Here is a 22,268-nt window from a genome sequence, read left to right as displayed (position 1 = left end):
TTCGTTGGGCAGACAATGTTTCCTGCTATCATCTGTGTCCTTGGAGGGCAGCAACCAGGTCTTGCTCGCAAGTTCATACCCCACATCATCTATATCAGAGGTATAAATATCTATCATGTTGATTGACCAAACTGAGTGGTCACACTAATATCTAGCTGCTTTTTTTTAAAGTATCATGTATATACATTTGCAGAGGAGCAATTATAAAACAAGAGCCAATTTTCAGAATTAACTTTGGCAATATGTTATAATCCTCTGGCTCCTTCTCATTCTTTGGGTTATTCGGTCTTTACTGATGTCTAGGTTGTTCTCTATGTAACCTGTCTCAGTAAAACTGCCATAAACACCATACACCATACCTCTTGTCTCTCTTGCTGCTCTTAAGTAGCCCCTCTAGTGAGCATAGTCTATCTCTGACTCATTCTGTGAAATCTTTTTCTGATTCACCACTTTGTCTGCCCCTCAATTAGATATCACTTTCTTTCACATATGGTTGCTTCCTTCTACAAACTAACCTTACCTTCATATTTAGGGATTAGAGCTGTGTATTAAGGGTGTGTCTATATTCCAGCCAAATTTGATCCAGGGCATGCATTGCAGCAGGATCTTTGGATGTGATCCCTTGCCAGAGCAGCCATGTTGCTGATTAAAATTCCTCTACCTAAAAATCTATAAAGGGATGAATATCCAATTGTTACTAACCAAAACACTGGTTCCCAGGTTCAACACAATTAATCAAATTATGGCAGATGTCAGGGCTCTACTCCTACACAGAAAATACTTTTATTAATAAAAAGCACAAAAGAATTGCAAGTAAGTTAAGGAGCAACAAATATTTGCAAATACATTATTTGCCATTTGCTTTTTCCTTAATGTGGAATTGCCCACATGCACATACATGTGCCCATAAACGTGAAAAACAGGCACACCAAAATCACATATATATGACCATAAGAAAAATGAGAAACAGACACATTAAAGTCAGGTTTCAGGCCATTATCTGCCCAAAACACAATCATGTCTCCTTCATTTTTCCTTATGTCTTACCAATATATGATCCTTGCCCACCCACCCTACTCCCTTTTATATTCTCCTTTCTTTTTTGAATTCTTTCACAGTTTGTCTTTTAAGGGTGGCAAAGAGAATTATATAAAGGATACTTTATTATGATAATTTTCAAGTATAAACTAATTATATAACTTTGCTGATTCAATTATCTAAACAAATAAACTCTAAGTTAACATATAAATATCATCTAGTAGACTCAGCTGTCCAAATAGGGTAAAATCTCAGAATAAGGTCACCAGATATCATAAAACATTACCAAGGTCTTAAATCAGGTCCAGGACCTCTACATCCTGAAGGCTTGATTGGAGAGGTTTCCTGGACTAAGTATTTGAAATGACTTTATGGGGTGACTATCCCTAATCCAAAAGTCTGACATGTTCTGGTTTCTTGAAAGTTTGAATGGTTCCCTGTTGCTCAGAAGGCTTCAGATATGGGAGGTGTCTAGATTCCAAGTTACTGTTATTTCACTTTTACTCCAAACAAAAAGAAAAGCTTCTCTAGGTCCTTGATCCATCTGCCCTACTTTCCCCCAATTCATCCATGTTTCAGTTTATGTTCAGAGAGTCATAGGTTAGAGTATGTTCCTTCCTGTACCTGTTGAGGTCTGAACACTTAGGTCTCCCGCAGATGCCTATGCTGAAATCTAATATCCAGTATGAGAGACTCTGGAAGGTTTCATGAATGGCACTATACAGCACTTGTAAATGCAGTCAGTGTCTATAGACTTGGGCCCCCCTTCCTTCTCCCATGTAAGAACACAGGAGAAGCCATTGTCTGTGAACCAGGGATCAGGACCTACCAGGAACATTAAATCTTCTAACACCATGAACTTGCAATATACTGGTAGATTTGTTGCTTATAAATGAGTTAGATTTAGATATTTTTGTATAGCAGCCTAGACAGAAAGCTTTTCTCCCATTTACCTTGATGTTAAATAAATCCTTTTTGCCCAGTGTCTTTGCCGCTAGTATCTGTATCTTTATATTCAGAGTAAAATGGAGTAGTGACCACAGCAAACACATAAAACATTTCATGATCCATGAGATCCAAACAGCTTCAAATCTCTGTCCTGAAAACTGCTTAAGTGTCGTGTGGAATCTGTTTAGAGGAGCCAGGTGTGTCCTGAGCCTACACACAGGGTTAGACTTCAGAGATGAGACCTCATACACACAGTTCTTCCACGATCTTCCTCTGTTTCCTTCCAAGGGCAACTACTCACCCAGAGGAGGTGACTGAGCCATTCCAGAGAACATATTCCCCTAAACATTATCTTATGTTTATTTTTAGCTATACGTATCATCTTCATTAATACCTATTTGGCTCATTAGTGAATTTAACATCAAGTCTTCATTGGAAGGTGCACATTATCATGTGAAAGGTAGAGAAAAATAAACCTAATAAAATCATGTATCATTTATTCTTATAGGTAACAAATAAACATAATCAGAAAGATATAATCTAATGCTTATGCATTATCATTAATATAATAAGGCAATTACAATCAAGTGATAAGATATTCTTGCTGCTGTGTATTATTTAGTAGTCTTAAATTACTAATTTTATCTCATTTTGTTTCTAGGGTTTCAGTGCGGAAGAAAGGGAAGTACAATCACATCCTTGTAGCATGAGCAGGAGATAATGCAGAACCCCATCTGATAATACGGAAACTAGGGCTGACTCAGATGTGCACAGGGTAGGCTTGTGGTATGACTTAGTAACAATGGCCCAACACAGAGTCAATCTCAAAAGAACAAATGCCTTCTGCTACCAAACTCTAACCTCCATCAGCATTGAAATTGCTAACCAAAAATAAACTGTGGATAAGGTCAATTTCTTTGGACGGAGAATCCTTCAGTACTCTGCAATCAGCAAAGGTCTATTCTGACACTCAGGGAACCTCTTCCCTGTGGTATTGTCCCATGCAAAAATAGACCTGAATAACAATAGCATAAATATATGAAGACTCAGAAGATGAAAAACCCAAGTGGATATAAAAATCTTTTCATGTCCCTTTCCTTTCAAATATTCTCCATTGAAATGTTTTCTCAGGCCAAGTTTAAAATATTAAAAAATAAAAATAAACACTTTTAGCTCCACTGAAAGTAAGTGCCTATACTCTCAGCAAACTCCATAGACAGTAGATTAAATTCTCTGGGTAATAGGTGCTGCCTTATAGTAAGATTTCATTTTTATGATGCAAGAGGAGCATACTTACAATAAAATATTTAACTTTCTAAGAAAAGTGACAAAAAAAAGAGCATTAAAGAAGTAACCCTAGGCACAATGCCATAGGAAGGAGGCTCAAGTATTCTCTCATACTTTAATATGGACCAGAACAACTCAGAGGACTTAATCAAACAGAGACTACTAGACCTGAGCACAGGAACCCAGACTCAGTAGTTGGAAGGGGAACCTGAGAGTCTACATTTTCACAAGTTCCCAGGTGCTGATGAGAGTACATAGCCTGAAGACCATCCTTGGCACACCATTCAGTCTCTTTTCCCTCAGACATGGCCTCCTCCAGCTCTGGTGAAGGCTGAGGACACCACAAGGAATCTTGCCTTGTGGTAGGCTTTCTGCTGATAGAACACTGTCAATCAACTGAGTATCTGTACCAACACTGTTACACATCATTTTTGAGATCACAGCAATTCAATTGTGTAGGCAAAAAGTGAAAATCAAAATATTTCTAATGGACAAATGATATCCTTAATGCAGATTCAATGGTAAAAGCAGATGGTGTGTAAGTTGTCTGAGGGCTCACTGGTGGGGAAGACTTATATAGTGGTTGGTGTAGAGTGGGCTCCATGCTTGGGCCTTACCTGTGACTGGTGCGTCGATATCCAGCAAGTTTTTTTCCTGTCGGAGAATCGAAGCACCCTCTGTTATTATTCTCAATGCAACACTTTCTTCCAGCCTGCCCTCCTTCATGAGATGTGCTTTTAAGATATCCACACGAGGTTTCCCATCATTATCAAACACTTCCTTTGCTGTCAGCCGGTGACTTGGTGGAAATGGAACGGCTGCAAGAAAAAGTCAAAAGGTTACATTAACCAAAGCTCATCAACAACAGGCCAATGACCGCTGACACCAAAACTGTCACTAACCAGATAACGCTGTTTTTAATACAAGCTCAAATTAACACACATTCAGAGTCTACCAAGAGTTAAACACTGACTTCTTCCATTGATTTGAGAAATAATTAGTGACCATGGAAAAGAGGGGCTTATGGGTCTTCTCAGTCAGGACTACTGCTTGCATAAGAAGGATCCTGAATGAGTTTATATGACCACGTGCTTCCCATTAGGCAATCCCTGATGCCATAAATAAAAACAGATCCTAAATTCCCACTGATAACCCACCCCAGCAAAGATAGTTCTGCTCTGTTTGGACCAATAGAAGGGATGAGGCATCTTGACAAGTAGATCTGTTCAAAATAAAATTCCATCTCTGAGTCAACTCTCTACCGTTAACCACTTACGATTAATGAAACGAACAGACGGTTTAAAGCAAAGGCCAAAAATGCACTGATACTTGAATAGGAAGGTCAAATTTGCATTTAAAATTGCATCAAATAGCTCAGCCATAAAGCAGCTGCAACACAAGGTTGAAGTCCCTCTTCCCTGTTTTTAAAAGCTAGGCACAGTGGGTGACCTGTGCCTAAAATCCCAACATGGGGAGATAGAGACCAGAAGTGCCCTAAGGATCAGTGATGACTCTTCAGCCCCGCTAGGCTGACCTGTGAGTCTCAGGTCCCTGTCTCAAAATGCAAGGCTGAGAGCCTCCTGAAGAATAACACCAGAGGTTGACTTCTGGACTCTGATAAGAGCGAGTGTGCGTATGAGTGAGTGAGTGTGTGTGTGTGTGTGTGTGTGTGTGTGTGTGTGTGTGTGTGTGTGTGTATGTGTGTGTGTGTGCTGAAGGCACGCTGTGAAGAGTGAAGAAGGAACTGGTGAGGTAGCCCAATGGTTAAACCCCTGCACAGGAAGCATGAGCACCTACACCAGGCTTCCCAAGCACCACATACAAAGGCAGGCGTGCTTACTCAATCTGTAACTCTGCGGTTTGGTGGCAGAGGGAAAGGTCCTTGGAGCCCAAAGACCAGACAATCTAGCCCAAAAGCTTTGGATCCCGTGAGTGAAGACATCTGTCAAAAACCATAAGGTAGAGGGGATAGAGGGCACTGGCTACTGACTCTCACACTCACGTATACACACACATTTATGCACACATGTACACTGCACACACAGATACAAATATAAACACATACATACGAACATAAAAACATTTTAAAATAGGAGGAGACAATATAAGGAGAAAAAAACATAACCAGGAAAATGTCATGAAGACAAAATGGTTGCTTAGGTGAAAAAAATAAAAACAAAAATTAAAAAAATAAACCACAATCCTTGATTCCTTGTTCCATTTACCCCATGCAACTGTACATGAGAATTCCCTTTAGCTACTTTCACACCAACATCTGTTGAATGCATGGCATCATGCTCATTGTGACAAATAACTCTTTCACCAAGCTCCTATAGAAGCCAGAAAACTCAAAGATCCATTGTGAGAGATGGTGACAGGAATTCTGATAAATAAGCTATGATAGGAGCTGTTTTCAAACTCATTACTTATCGATGTCACACAAGAAATCATCCCCTGGACAACTCAGATTCATAGATGCCATCTGCAGAACTCGACTGTGCCATACCCACAATCCTACGTTCCAAAGAGTATTTTCATTAAGACTCTTCTCTCAGCAGAAAAGAATTAATCAAAACAAAAACAAAAAACAAAATCTGTTCTCCCACTGTACAATATACTTCCTCAAAGAAGTAAGACTTAGATAATGTCATGAAATGTATAGAATCTCTAATTTATAGAAATTGCAAATACATTTTTTTTAAAACCAGGAAATGAACTTTTACACATGGTTGCAACTTTGGCTTTCTAACAATCCAACCACAGACATGTGTCAGTGCAGAGGAGAGGAAGGGGCAGCGACAGACTCCATGGGTGACCAGTAGAATTTGGGGACCTGTACAAGGAACCTGACTATAAACCTTAACTGTGAACTTTCAGCTCTATGACCTTGGGAAAGTAAAGTAGCCTCCTCTGGCTTCAGCCATGTGCATGTACAGTGAGATTATGTCCATCTGTGGAGTTTTATAATAACTAAAGTAAACAGCCAGAGCAGCAACAAATAGCTACGACACTGTTATTTTATGCCAGGCTTTGCGTAGGTAATAAAGCCACACAGGATGGGAAAACTGTAAGCCTAGTAAGACATAGGTACATGTGCTTACATATAAACTCCTTGAGTCCCTAAAACATAAATGTGTGGGCAACCTGAGGTTCAAGATTATTAAATAAGCACACTGCCCAATATAACCACCTACTTATTTATGTGTAAACTCACTGACTATAAATCTAGGCAATCTGATGCCAGTATACTACTATTAACAATTAAACTACACTGCTTCCAAAGAGTCCTCAAGACAATGCATATTCATTAAAAAGGAAAAACCAATCAGTAAGTCACGTTTTAGAACTGAAATTCTGATCCTGGGAGATGTTTCTAATAGATAAACAATTTCCCTATGACAAAATAGTCATTTTTTTTAAGGAATCTACTGAGCTACAAAACAGGAAGCAGAATGTCAGTGCACAGCCATTGCTCACAGAAGACAGAAAAGGAGGATATTAGGTCATGGAGCTTGGAACTTCTTAGCCCTCGCCAATACTTCTTGCCTAGATGTTTGTTAGGCAAGTATGGAGGGTGATAGTTCTGTCAGAGCCAGGAAGAAGGCTGAGTTTGACTACAAGCACTCACAAAAAGCTGACACTCCTGCACAAGAGGATCCATCAGGTTCTCTGGTGAACTAGCCAGCCTTACAGTGAACCTCAATCTGTGAGTCCCAGAAAGAGAACTTCTATCTGAAATAACAGGTGGCCAGTTCCGGAGGCACTGCACGAAAAGCTGAACTCTGACCACCACAAACACTTGACTATGTATACACACCCTGGAATAAAGAAAGCACAGAGACAAGTCAGTGGTCACCCTTTTTTTTTTTTTTTTTTTTTTTTTTTTTTTTGGAGACAGCATCTCACTATGTTTTTATGCCTCTCTCAAACTAGCAGATTTGTCTGTCTCCCGAATTTTTTTTTTTTTTTTTGTTTGGTTGTTTGTTCGTTTGGTTGGTTGGTTGGTTTTTTGTTTGCTTTTTTTTTTTTTTTTTAACCTGAGCCTTCATGTATGTTTTAAGATTCACAGATATCATACTGGCCATTCCTCAAAGTTACCGACTCATAACTCAAGAGGGCATCTGATAGATGATAGGATGAGTGTAAAAGCAGAGACTTCAAAAAGATTCTTGGGGCAAGGACAAGAGCTGTGTTGTTGCCGACGTTGTTGTTGTTGTTGTTTGGTTGGTTGGTTGGTTTTAATAAGTCATTTCCCAAGGCTCAAGTTTTGTAATTGTGAATGCTTAAGTGGCTCTGTGAAGGTGTCAAGTAGATGGATAGGTACACAGGATGGACAGAGGATGCCTGTCAGAGGGATGAAAGTGGTGACCTTGTTGAATTTATATAGAGCAAAGGATTCAATGGGAAATTCACTGAATATCTAAGGTGAGACACAAAAAAGAAACCCAGGACAGGGCCCTTTGTGGAATTTGACTTTCAGACTTCAGCTTTCTCAATGGCCAAAATGAACTGAACACTTGACGTTCCATTCTTCACTCTCTAGTGTCTACATTTTATCATGTGTGTGTGTGTGTGTGTGTGTTTCTCTGTGTGTGTGTGTTTCTGTGTGTGTTTCTGTGTGTGTGTGTCTGTGTGTGTCTGTGTGTGTGTGTGTCTGTGTGTCTCTGTGTGTCTTTGGACCTGGGTAGAGATGCCCATGGAGGTCAGAGGGAAGTTTCCTGGAGTGGGATCTCTACTTCCTCTTATACATGGGTTCCAGGGAACAAACTCAGATTGCCCTGCTTGGGCAGCAAGAGCCTTTAGCCAATAGGTTTGGCTGAAGTAAAGCCACATGTTGTGAGGTTTGGGGGCTGTTTCCAAACAGTATCAACAGGAAGAGGAAACAGAGGGAAACAGCCAATAGTAGGGCCCCAGTTCCCACTGGCAGAAAGGAAGGCTGGTGTGACCGGGCCTCTCAGCGGTCAGACAGATGGCAAAGCCTGCAGGAGCCAAGATGGACTACCATGGTGCCAATAATGATATACAGAGAGGCTGAAGGCCAGGGAGAAGTTTTCCAGAACAAAAATAAGAGTGGACTAATATTTGTGTATTTGTGCACCTTTTGGCTTCACAGAAAAAACTACCAGCCTTTCAAAGGTCACATGTATTTGCTTTTTCTCTCTTCACCTAGAGCCCTACATGAAGACTGGTGCCAAATGCTGAGCAAAAACTATTTGGACCAAAGAACCCCATGGGCTTGGAGAATATTTTTTCCCATTAACTCATTGTGAAAGTGACTGTGCTTTATGTTATAAACTGGGGGCTCTCCTCCTTCCTTCACTTGGAGTACTATTAGTTAACTGCTTTTTCTAACACGGGTTGGACCCAGAGAAGTGACGTTTCTGATCGCTACTAAAACTCATCAATAGCTACTGAGATCTGTGTTAGATCTTGCTGAGACAATTTTCTTGTGATTGTGTTAAATATAAAGACAGAATAAACTTTTATAAGACTTCCTGGGAACATCCTATAGAGAAATGAGAACACCCAGCTTCTTGTAAGTACACCATTCCCAAAAAATGTCACTTTCTTATCTTCAAATGAGTAACACAGACAAACACTAGGTGAGGTATGGGGTGAGGATGATGCAATCCTTTCATTACCAAGACAAAACTGCCTTAAATAGGTTCACCTCCACTGGACCAAGATATAATAGCTTCTTTTCCATTTGTTGATTCTACCAGGGCTCAGCTGTATGATATGGAGAAACATTATCAGTCTTTATATCGATTGAAGCTGTGATCAGTTTTACATTCACCAGAAAAACACCAAGCCAGAAGATTCAGTAACAAGAGCACCCAGATCCCTGGGCCCAGCTGATTACAAGGACCATGACTCAAAAATAAAGACCTACCAGGCTTTGGGTTTTGAATTAAATGGGTTTTAAACAAACCCCTATTGTGAGTTAGCAGCCATCCATGAGCTCTTGCTTCGTGGGCCTGATCCTAATACCTAGAACTATTGCTTCTCATATCTGAGGAACTCCATGCACTTCTGAAGGGATTCCCACTAGGCTAAAGGAAACAACCAAGACTCGTAGTCATGGTAACAACTTCACTGGAAGGGGGGGGGGGGATAGATCTGCTGCAGGACTTCTTTCAGGAAAATTTCATAAAATGGTAACAAGAGAATATTTTGCCTTAGCAACGTCTTAGAGATCATGCTTTACTTAGTTTTTAACCCTTAAGTGGTATCAGAGCTAAGACCCCAAGCACTCCAAGTTCTCAAAGGAAAAGAGGCTGAAACACTGCAGGCTTAGCTTTTCTCCACCACACTGATGGCAAACCCCCGTGCATGACCATTGGAGAGAGGGCTGACTCAGCAGTTGAGAGCACTTGCTACTCATTTGAGGACCAGAGGGGAGTGCTCAGTACTCACACTGAGCAGTTCATAGCTGCTTGCAACTTCAGCTACTGGGAATCTGATGCCCTCTTCTGAAACTCATGGGTACTGCATGAACGTGAAGCATATAGGGACACACACACACACACACACACACACACACACACACACACACATACACTCCTGAGGCTCCAGTTCTATTTTCTTCTCATATACACAGAACATGTTAATTTATTTATTTTTAGTCATTGTAGGGAAGTAACGTGACCTTTGCATACTAAGCACAGGTCCCATCTCCAAATTGCTCCTTATTTAGGGGGCCGTGAGGCAAACTAAAAAAAAAACTTCAACTCAATCCTGACTCACGGACAGTACAAAAGATTACAAGTAAGACACAAAGGCAAGTTAAGTTTATCCATCATCAAAAGGTTACCCAGTGCTAAAACCAGGGCTGTCATCAATGTCCCCTGATTTCTATGTCAGTATCTTAACCCCGAGACAGGAGTTCCTTGCCATGGTGCTGACAGGAACAGGGGGTTGAAAAGTGGAAACAAGGTCTGCTGGGAGTCGATAAGAAGCCCAGCATTTAAAAGATCTAGCGTATGCTTGTGCAGGTGTCTTAGATACTTTCCCACTGCTCTAACAAAACACCCTGGCAAAGCAAGTTAACGGTTTTATCATTTTTAGCTCAAAAATACAAAGGGATGCAGTCCATCATGGCAGAGAAAAACAAACAAAAGAAACACTCAAAAAGCAAAGAGACATGAACTGGAAGTATGTTGAGGCTATAAAATCTCAAGGCCTGCCTCCTAGGAACCCAACTTCTCCTGACAGGTTCCACTTCCTAAAGAGTCTCTGACTTTCCCAAACAATGCCACCCACAGGAAACAAAGCATTCAAACACACAATGCGCAGCCTGGAGCAGTGGAAAAGGGACAGTTCACATTCAAAGTACAATGATGTGTGCATGTAAATTACCCCACTAAGATAGATAGATAGACACACATATGCATGTGTAATATTAAATTAAGATGTTTATTTAATAACATAAATATAATTTGGGACTACAATTAATTATTCCTACTTCTTACTTTTTAAAAACGCAGCTACTACAACATTTAAAATGATGCACATGACATCATGAACAGACACTAAATGGTCGTTTGTACACTTTCCTTTCACACGCTTTTCTTCTTCTTCTGCATCTCTTTCAGGATCATGAATCGAATGCCGAGTTCTTAGCTAATTTAGAGGCAAACTTACACACTATTAATGCAAAAGAATCCGTGGCAATATTAGCATAAAGCACAGATGGAGTCCTAATGGTCTATGCCATGAGTAAAAGTGTATAGAGAATGCCAGCCTGCTTTGTCTCGCCATCCCTCACTGCCAGCAAGCATCACACCAGTGGATCAAACAGAGCAGGTGAAACGCCACTGCAAGCCCAGACATGTTCATCTCATCCCTCTCTATAACCAGAGCATGCAAAGGAAGAGCCCTTGTCTCATAATTCACATGGTGACTCTGCAAAAGAGCTGTCAGAGATACTTAGGTCAGTGCATGTTAAGAAAACGGCTTAAGGATATCACATGTCAGGCACAACTTAAAACACGTTCTGCCCTGACCTCCTTAGATTGGCAATCCAATCTTGTGGACATTTGTGTATATCACCCACCTTCATTCTAATCAAAGGCTGGCAGAATAGAAAGACAGGGCTGGCTTACAGGACATGGGAAGGGCAGTTCACATTTCCTGCTTGCTCAGTCATCAATCCAAAGCAACTGACAAATCAAGCTACTCCCAGAGACAGCTTCCCCTTTTCCAAGAGCTATCTCAGACACAGACAGGAGAAAAACAACAGATAAACTATACTCACATGGGCAGGAATGTTGGTGACCTTTGAGTCTAGACTTAACCGGCTATTTCTCTTCTCTCACCCTAACCTGGACTGGGAATCTCATAAACAACCTTGCAGTGTCATTTGCAAACAGGACATTCTTTAAGAAACATGGAATCAAGCTACTGTGTTTGCACATGATGTTTTCAACTTTGCTTAATCTTTGAACCTGGTTATAGAGCACAATGTCTGTACAATGCAACTTCCAAGCTATGCATTCACACACACACACACACACACACACACACACACACACACACACATACATACACATATGATTATGTTTGATTTGATTATATTTTATTATATTTCATATATATATATATATATATATATATATATATATATATACACACACACACATATATCATACATAAATGAAGCTTTTAAACACTTCTCTTGAGAAGCCCACACCACTGACTTGGTAGGTATAGATATAGTTCTTTCATAAAATCCATCAATACCTCCTCTCTACCCCTTTTTCTCTCCCTCCCTTCCTCTGTCGCTCCCTTCTCCTCTCCTTTCCTTCTTATGCTTAAATGCAAAGCATTTACTCTCTCTATCTTCTTTATTTCTACCTAGTAAACTCATTACTTGGTCCCACCCTCATTTTCTGTAGGGGGGTTACCAAATTTGGGGTTCACTGAATTGACCCCTATAAGGAGAGTCTCAGGATTCTAGAGACCCAATGTTGAGTTGTGTCCCCTTGCTTCATATTAACTAACTAATCCAGTGAGGCTGGGGAAAGTGGGCAACAGACAGCAAGCATGAGCTGACATGGACTCTGAAGAGCTGACCCTGTCCATGGCGCACTGCAGGTTTTGTTAGAGGCAATTGGAAAAGTGTTAGAAACCAAAACTAAGGAAGAAAGGAAGAGACAAGGAAGCCGCCCGCAGGTAATAAGAATGCACCCATCTAAAGAAAGGTTCCTTCTCTTGATGGAAGTGTATAGTAACTAGTTGCCTCATTTTTAGATGAACCTAGAGTAAAGCGTTTTGCTTTAAGGTGGTAAGGTAGTGGGGTTTGATAAGTTTGGCTATTTGAAAATACAGAATGCCAGTTAACAAACCATCAACATGTGAAATGTGATCCTATTCAGAGTAAGGGAGGGAAATATACAGGAAGATACTTGAGTCTTCCAGGCTATACTTTGTGTTCTCATCCTGGGAGATTTAGCTTAATTTACATAGAGCTTTAAACAATTCTCAGTTTATCTGTGTATGGAGTGTGCATGTGCAAAGATACACAAACCCTGTCTGAGGGAGAGAGTCAGACCCTTAGAACAGCATGAATATACTTAACAGGGCTCTGGCTACATTAGTCACACTGACGCGACTCACTTGCCTTATTTGAAAATATCAGGCTTTCACTGAAGATAGTGTCTCAAAAATCTAAATACACATGCTTAAACACCTATAAATAAAACTCCAACTTAGTAATGTCCTGGTCTTTTCATTTATCTTTGACATCATCCATTCCCAGCAACATCCTCTTCTTCCACTTCCTCTAAGGATCATCCACAAGTCCTTAGCCTTAAAATATATTCAGTCAACATTCATGGGTCCCAATCACCTCTCTAGCAAACTGAAGACCTCCTTCAGTTTTCCTGTTTGTTGACATGCAAATACAGCACAATGAGGTTTTATGCAATATGTCAAAAGTGTTCATAAAAGGGCAGAGCGGTGCTAAAAGCATTTACTAAAATAAGCAATTTTCCCTTTCCCTCTGGCTTACCAACTATATATTATACACAGTACAGTTTGAACTATCCTCTAAAATGTCTTCCGAGCAATTTTTCAATAGAACAGAACAAGAATTCCTTCAGGAAAGAAAGGGAACCTGCAGTGGAGAAATGGAGAGGGAAGAAAAGAGACCAACATATAAATGATAATAAATGTATGAAATGTCGTGAGGAAACCTACGCCTTGATATGACAAAAAAAGAAGTAAGTTTTAAAAATCAGATGTTAAATAAAATAATTACCATTTCAAGAATAATTATAGAAAATGAACACAAGAATACCACCAACAAATACTTCTATAATTTGAATTTTAAGGCAATTTTCATTAAAATATGACAAAGAGTGTATACTCCTAATCCTTCATATGTGTTTTGGTTTTTTTCCTCAACATGATGCCTAAAGGACCCAAGGAATGGAAACAGGTGAGGATCCACTCTGTCTCTGTTTGCAGTTTTGAGAGGTTCTATCACAAAACAACTTAACTTTTGACGATGATGGGAGGTTCATTTTAATACAATTGCAAATGTCTTATACAATAAATTATATAATAATGACTCAACATGATTCCTTTATGAAAAGGACTTATTGTAGCTGTTTCAAAAGATTTCAGCACAGTTGAAAAAATTAAAATAAGAGTGAACTTGAATTTTTTTTGTTAGAAGAATAAAATGTATATACACAAGACCAATGTCTTTATTTGCCTGGTTAATCTGTTAAGAATAATTTCATATAGGGTTATCAGGAAAGCAAAAACGTATTTGCTGATTTTAAATACTAAATTTCTAATTTAAGAATTTTGATTGAATATTGAATATTTTAATAAAGGTTAAAGTCAAATTAGATTTTTTTAAATAAAATATATATTTGAGGAATTGCTTTTATGATCCTATGGTAGTAATATCTAAAATGTTTAATATCTGCATTCATTTATGTCAAGAAATAGAACAACTATTGAATGTCAGTGCTAAGTGAAATAATGAAATATTCTAGCAAATGGTATTTATAGTCATTTGTAGAGCAGTAAACATAAAATAAAGCAAAAAGTCACTGCAGTGAGATGAGTGAGGAAGTAGAGGCACTTACATACAGAACACTGGCATGCAATCCCTAGGATCCACCTTCTACCAGGATGGTAGAAGGACATTAGTGAGACCTGCAAATAGTCCTCTGATACCGTCATGAATGCACTGCAGTGCACTCACAAACACACACACTCACGGACAGGCACTCACACGCACACAGAGTACACACACACACAAAAAAATCCATTTTAGGTATAGACTTTCCCTTGTTTTTCATTAGACAAATATGTCACAGGAGATTAAAACCATAAAATAAACAAAGAAATGTTCCCTAAGACATGGTGAATTTATTTCCCAAAGGAGGCGATCCCTCTGAGCATGGTAATTATCCCTTAGAAATGAAGTCTACCTGGGATTCCCAAACTTGATTCAAGTCCAACGCATGCTCTACCATGCAGAAATCCTCAACCGAACAACCCAAAAAATGCAAGATGAGTAAAGACTTTACCTAGACTGGAGTTTGAAACAGTAAATTTTAATTTTAAAATATATAATAAATATAAAATTAGAAATCTCTGAAACAAAAATAAATAGGCCAATGTAAATTATTCTACACAGGATGCTCTCACTGACTGAAACTCCAACAGCATACATTTCCTGCGCCATCATGCTTACTTATTGGCCCAATGCTCTGAGATCAAAACACCAACAAATATCACAATTTTTAATGAGTAAACTCCTTCTGTTTGAAAGGTCCTTGAAAAATGTTCCCAAATGATAATATCAATTCTATTCAGGTCTAAGAATGCCACCTAGTTACCATGTTTGAATATAGATAGGATAAAATAATTTCAGAAATAAAACCATCCTAGAAGGCTTTGTAATTATTAAGCATCGCAGGGAAGAAAGGATTGAAATACTTTGCCTCCTAGCCACCCTCCAGGGAGCCTACCTAGCACAGAGCTAAAACCCCAAGTGAACCAGAGTCCCTCCTACCCCACCTTGCTTACCCCTCCTTCTCCTCCCAAGAGGCTCTAGAGCAGGTTTCGGGAAAACACAGGCCCTGAGGGCAGCCCCATAGGAGAAACGCACACACTGCTTCCCTCAGGTGAGTAAATCTTTTCTCACCACTGTATCTGGGCTATTTCTAAGAACCACACACTCCTATATGAGATGCACAGAGCGCAGGAGGCCTTTCCTGTCAGTTCCTCAACTCAAGCCATCATTTTTATGCATAAAGGAATTTAAACATTAGGATACTTTAATGGATATTTCTGAGAATAAGTTTCCTAAACTGTTTTTTTTTCTTTATTCCATCCACCCTTCACATGAACTTGTCGATTATGATTTAAAATCAAAGCCCTTTTTAAAAAATACTTGAAGTTGGGAAGTGGGAAGTTTCCTGGTAAAACTGTACCTGTTTGCATTTCCAGCCACATGCACTTTATTAGCGTTGTCCTGCAGTGTAAGCAGAGCTTCTCTTCTCACCACATCATCCACCCACAGTACAAGCCTATGCCTAGAGACAGGGCACCAATCTTCCTGCCAACATCCATGACCCCCAGTCTACAGGAATGGGATAGGCCGGTCTGTACATGAAATCAAAACGGGCGGTGACCTGCAATAAGTTGGGTAAATAAGGCATAGAGTTCTGTGTTCACCATGGCCCGGAGGGACAGCAGGGCAATCCCATGGTGATAAACATGTCATATTTCATAATGATCTCTTATTCTAGATTATTACATGGAGTATGCTGATGCAAAGCCTAGCAAGCACGTGCCAGCATTTTTATATACTACCATTAGACAGGACTGTAAGTGACTTACTGCTCAAAGGAGATATTATAGCTTAGGACCGACAAGATTGCTCAGTGACTAAAGGTCTTGTGTTCAATCCCTGGGACCCACATGGTGGAAGGAGGGAACACACTCCTGCAAGTGGTCCTCTGACTTCCACATGCACGTCATGGCATATGTGTGCATGGCTACTTACACATATCCATGGTAAATACGTGTAAAAAAATCAATTAATTTAAATGTGTAAAAAGAGATATGCCCTTGCTGTGTAAAGTTTTCATTGTAAGGAGGTCAAGAAAGAGCATCCGATCCTTTGGAACTGGAGTTACAGAGGGTTGCAAGCGACCATATGGGGGTTAGGAATCAAATGTGGGCCCTCTGCAAGAGCAGCCAGCGCTCTTCACTGAGCCAACTCTAGAGCGACTCGAGTGTATATATTTTAAGTATGTAGAGTACAGTCATTCCTTAAATATTGAAAGAAGAAAGGTCTCACAATCTATCAAACAAAATGCATCTGAGTGTAAAACTAAAAGATGATTTCCATGAAAAGACAAAATTGACAGAAAATACAATTATCGTTTCTTCCAAGTGGGTTGATACATCGTAATCCTTCATGATATTCACTATCACCTGGAAATAATTTATACATACACTACAGAGATTTCAACTGTCCATTCTGGGGATACAAACAGAATTTTAAAACTACAAAATTATTATGACTTGACACTACAAGAAATCAGAGTTTAGCTTACTTACATGAAGGTGTAGGGGTGTGTGTGTGTGTGTGTGTGTGTGTGTGTGTGTGTGTGTGTTTCAGGCAGAATCCTCCCTAGCATGTGACTTTTACTAGAGACTTTTAGCAGACTTACAATACCCTCATAGGTATTGGTTATATTGCCTCGCCACATGGTCAAGGGGGACCCAATTATTACTCTTTCACGAAATGATAAACAAAACAATAACCAGTCACCCAACATCTTCTAAACTCCCACCAGATGCTAATTACCCCGAGGGTTTTCCTGCCCATGAGATAGAAAAAAACGTGTGTCCCAGAAGCAGAGGCAGAGACCTGGAGCTGATTATTTACAGGTCATGGAGATGCATTTGATAATAGAGCTGCTGTCTTTCACTCTTCTGGTAAATAACTTTTCCATCGAAACATAATGAATTCAAATAATGAGTATTCATGTTGAAACACGGAGTGAGGTGCCTACTATGGACACCATTAATTAGCCACAAAGTCTCGGGCCACTTTTTGTTCATAAGCAACAAAGGAAGAAATATATAAACAATTTCACTGTTATTGTTTATGCATGTGTTGAAATACTTGGGATAGAAAAGTCAGGAGCCAACAAAAATCATCTATGATTCATTTCATGAAAGTTACTAAAAATCGGTATCTAGAAACATGAAATATTTTAAAATATGATTACTCCAAGATTACACATGGAGCACAAAGCAAAACTATATACTTCCTTTGAAAAAAATTGTAAACATTCTAAAATATTAAAAAAAAAAAACAGCAAATTGTTTGAAGTATCCAGTCAATGAAAGACTTGGAGGGTGTTGGTTTTCACTATGATTTCTTAGTCTGTACAAATTGGGGGGTGGGAGGGGGGAAGATCTCTTAAGAGATTCTTAAGAGTCCATGACCTGGAGAACTTTAAGTTCACTCCACCAGACTTGGCTCACCATCACCATAGCAACCAACTAGACTGGTTCCTCAATTATACACTTGTCTAGATTATTTCAATAATGGCCACATCTCTGCTTCCCATCCCAGGTTTACCTCCACATGATCAACCCTACACTCGTAGCCTAAGGTTGGGCTGCCGCAGGCACTCAGTGTTCCAGTGAGTCCATGGAGTCACAGACATTTCTTCAAGCTCTTGAAAGTATGTGAAGGGCTATGAACAGGAACTCAGAATTCAGATTACGTACGGAAACTGCACTACTTCAAACAGTGGAACTGTTCTGGGGTACATACGGTTTTCTTTCTGTAGACTGATCATTAAACAAATCAATATTTGCAAAATGCTTGGGCCATAATTTGCATAGTAATTCTTCATGTGGATTTCTCATAACTAGTCAATGCCTTGCTTATGTCCCTTATCACGTGACTGCAAAAGCATCCCTATTCAAATGTCATGTCTAAAAATAAGTTGCCTTTCCATATAAATATCTCACATACTTAAATTACCAAATGTTCAACAAAATAGCCTTTCACTCTAGTTTGTGCCATTGTTATTGTCATTTAATTTGTGTTTGATATGGTTTTTGTTTTTCTTTTTGAAACAAAAAGCAATTGATAAATCCATCAGTTTGCCTATCTCTCATACCCACTCAAGACTCTCCACAAACACAAGCCCCAAACTGTTTTAATATGCATACCCTTGATTGTATCCCTAAGGATCATTGAATTTGATCCCTCAAGTTTGTAACTGCAAAAACAAAATAAGAATCAAAGAGAGTAAGAGGTAGGAACAACAACAATACTGCCAAGCTAATATAGCAGTAATCGATGACATCAAGGATACAGTCGAGATGCTTCATATGTGTTATTTCAATGGCAGATTGTGAGCATGAGGGATAGGTACCACTTTTCTACTTTTCTTACATATGAGATGAAGTGATGTTTGCAAGTTTGCATAGGCAGTAAGAGAAAGGAAGGACTTCCAGAGCGATCACCGTTTCAGATGATGAGCTCTGAACTCCTGCTCTGCCACCTCTTTACAACTAATGTGGCGTAGATGTAGGTCAACTGGGACTTAAGAGTGGCCTGAAGATCATTCTTAGCTTCCAGCTTTCCTCAAAAAAATGTCCTTTCCTTTATCAGACTTCACTGCTCCTTCCACAGTGGCGGGCACAGAACTTTCCAGATCGTTTGCGGATGATTGTCTCACGCCTCTCCCACTTCGTGGTGAGATTCTCTAAAGGCAACAGCATCTACCCAGCATGCAGTTCTCTCCATCAACAGTTAACTTGGCGCTTATTTTCCTAAGTGCTGGCACCGAGTCGAGAAAAGCAACACATAGGATGTTACATATCATAATCAATAACGGGTTTGTTACTCGGCTTGCAAACGATACCAACGTTTTGTTTTCTTTTGTGATTTGATGGGTAAGTGGGTCCTTCAGAATGGTTCCACCTGGCCTGGTGTCTACTGCAGATCCAGTACGTTCTGTCTCTGCTAGCTGCTACCTCACACACTGGCCTGTAATTCTGTTAAAGTGCATCTCTCTTAGACTTATTCCTTAAAAGCTTTTTAGGCAACCTGTTGTTGACAATTTTGAGCAATATGGAGCAGAATCCAAGCTCTAAATGCAGTGAGGTATAGTGGTTATTATTTCTGAATTATGTAATTGCTGCTCTCCCATTTTGGCTGGCTAAGCCTGTGTCCTTGAGAAAACCCTTATGAAACCTGTTTCCACAACCTGTGAAGGGGAAATGGAATTCTATTTTTCCAGAGATGGTGAAAGGATGCCATGAAGGCAGACTTGAAACAAGTGCTCAGTGAGCACTTGGTATAAAGAATGGGCTTGACTTTAAGGACATAGGCTTTCTAGTATTTGTTTTGCTTGTGCTTCAGTGAATTCCCACCAGTTCCATTTGCTCTGGATGCCAGAAGTTTATTGTTTGCTTAAAAGTTCTCATGACACTTGGCACATTTACATCTCAATAAGACTTAAGCATTGTATAAATTTTTGTACCATCAAACTGCTTTAAAGCAAAGAATGTGTCTTTAGCAACCAGCGCTAAAAATGATTCCTAATTGTGGCTAATCAATATTATTATCCATCTTCATTAGCAAATAAGAAAATCATGCTGTGTGTATTGTGACCTCAAAGGAGTGCTCCAAGGCAGAATGCGTGTGCATGCGCACACACACACACACACACACACACACACACACACACACACACACCCTGGGTGGGAGAAGGAGCGCTAGAGAGGAGAGAGAACAAAATTGACTGATGAGTGTTGAACCTTCCAAAAAGGCCAGATTTTACATAAAGACACAAATTTCTCGACTACAGTGCTAATCCACTTTTAAAATATAAAAACATGATATGAATAAACAAAAAAATGTTCTAGAAGAATGCATTCAATAACATGTGTTAAACATGAGTAGCATGTTTATTAACTGTAGCATGTTTTTAAAGAAATTTGCAGAGATGAAGTGCATCTTAGGACTATGTTGGAAGGAGATAAATATGGTCAAATTTCCCAAATTTATTCTCATAAAAGTCAGTCTAAATTATACCCATTTACAGTGTGTTTTAAGAAATTCTATTACATACAAATTAACCAACTATATTGACAAAAATGCTAGTTCATGTTATCGTGAATATTTAGTACTAGGATCAGAAAAACTGATCTGAGAATTTTCACGAAATCACCAACATACTAGTTTGTTAAACTAATATGATGTATTTGTCTATCAATTTAAAGCAGTTTAAAAAGTCTGCTCATTTCCCATTTCTGCATATTCACCCACATACTACATTGTCATGCAGTAAATAGGGATTTGGCTTAATGATAGAACACTTGCTTGGCATATGTGAGATGCTGGGTTTGATTCCCTTAACACACACACACTAAAAAACCATAACATCACTTACTGTATACAATAAATGTTGCCTATTTAGCAGAAAATGATGGCAGCCATGCTATACTGATTTAAGTTAATATGGTCTGAAGGTATAGAGTAGTATGTGGAATCTTTAAAACCGTAACAACTTAATATCACATAATATAAATACTTAATCTTTGATTTTTCTTCACACTAATTTGCTGTCCTAACTTAGTGCTGCTGCAGATGGGCAGGAGGATCAAAGCCCACTTTACGATGACAAGATTTCCAACTTCAGTACCATTCGCCATTAGGAAAATGTTCATGCATGCTTTATATTTGTGCAATGTTTTCACATGAAAAGTAGCAATGTTCAATATTTCATAGCTTAAGAAAATGAATTTATATTACATGTAAGGTCACTCAACTCCTGTTGATCCAGGACATAACCTCCAGGCATGAGTTGAAAAACCCACACGCTGCCAGTAAACAGAAGGCAGTCAGAGGTAGTTGCATGAATCTCTCCAAGGTTAACTCAAAACGAAGAAAATCCAAAAGCAATGGAAAGAATACCTTTGGATTTTGACCTTGATAATGAGCCACAAGCCCCATCCTGTCTTTCCTGCATTCTCCATCTGTGCTCAGGGGACCAGGCCAACATCTACATCCAAACTAGAGAAAGCAAAGATCATCAGTCAGTCGCCTTAGAGTTCCATTAATTACAGGGGCCTTCTCACCAGTAAAAGATTTCCTCTAAATTTTAGGGTCTTGTATTAAGAAGACTGGGCTACATAAGAATGTTTCTCTTATGGTTCCAAGACACCCAGAACTGGAGTTCTAATCTCCTTGTAGATATATAATTCATCTGAATTGCAAAACTTTCCTTATCTGCAAAATAGGGAGTATGATAGCATAAAGATCTTGTGACAACTGAACAAGAATGCATATCATGTATCATCTTAAAACACCTGGCATACATTAAGTGCTCATGAAAATGGTTGCTACTAGCTATCAATTATGATTGCTGATAAAATGAGACCAAATGGAGACCAAAAAGAAAAAAAAAAAGAAAAAAAGAAAAAAAAAAGTGGTGTTAACCTGTGCTGTAATTCGAAAGTAACCCTATCAAGAATCATCACAGGTCAATATCCAGAGGTGTCCTGCACTCAGGCAGAGACTTGGACCCTGAGGGTTGAGGGGGAGATCTTGTCCCTGTCCTAACTGTTTAGGTAAACAGAACTTGAAGTCAAACTGAAGAATCCTACACCGCCATAGCAAGGTGATACAAGGTTATGAGTGCTGCCTCTTGTTCTTGGACTGCTGCATTCTGGGATGTCACTTTCCAAAGGTTCACTGGCAGGACTCACTACTAAAATCACCTGTAAGATCCCTTTGTAAAAGCAAAACGAAACAAAAGTAGAGAACAAGTCTAAAGCTACAAAAGTTTCATCTGATAAGCTCTAATAACACAGAAACCCAAAGATTGACACTGGCGACACCCTGAGTGGACACATGCCCATCTTCAACCATACTGTTTTTCCTGGTGTTGATTTGAGTGAGGTGAGGCTGACAGATAGGAAGTCAT

At 39.3% G+C, this 22,268-nt stretch overlaps 1 protein-coding gene across 7 annotated transcripts in view; it reads right to left on the bottom strand.

Moving 5' to 3' along the window:
* The window catches only part of Ppp3ca (protein phosphatase 3, catalytic subunit, alpha isoform), a 268,014-nt gene that overhangs the window by 135,911 nt on the left and 109,835 nt on the right, over positions 1-22,268 (bottom strand). For 6 of the 7 annotated variants that reach the window (XM_030252463.1, XM_030252464.1, XM_030252462.1 and 3 more), the window contains one exon: positions 3,891-4,091. In XM_030252463.1, the coding sequence (XP_030108323.1) occupies positions 3,891-3,999 (109 nt within the window). In that variant the 5' untranslated portion in view covers positions 4,000-4,091. Of the gene's footprint in view, positions 1-3,890; positions 4,092-6,901; positions 7,092-8,915; positions 8,999-22,268 lie in introns of those variants that run through there. The other variant, XM_017319492.2, reaches the window with a different exon arrangement.

This window comes from Mus musculus, chromosome 3 (assembly GCF_000001635.26).
Source record: "Mus musculus strain C57BL/6J chromosome 3, GRCm38.p6 C57BL/6J".
NCBI lineage: Eukaryota > Metazoa > Chordata > Mammalia > Rodentia > Muridae > Mus > Mus musculus.
Note: the sequence above shows the minus strand (reverse complement) of the source record. Positions and strands in the feature narration are given on the sequence as shown.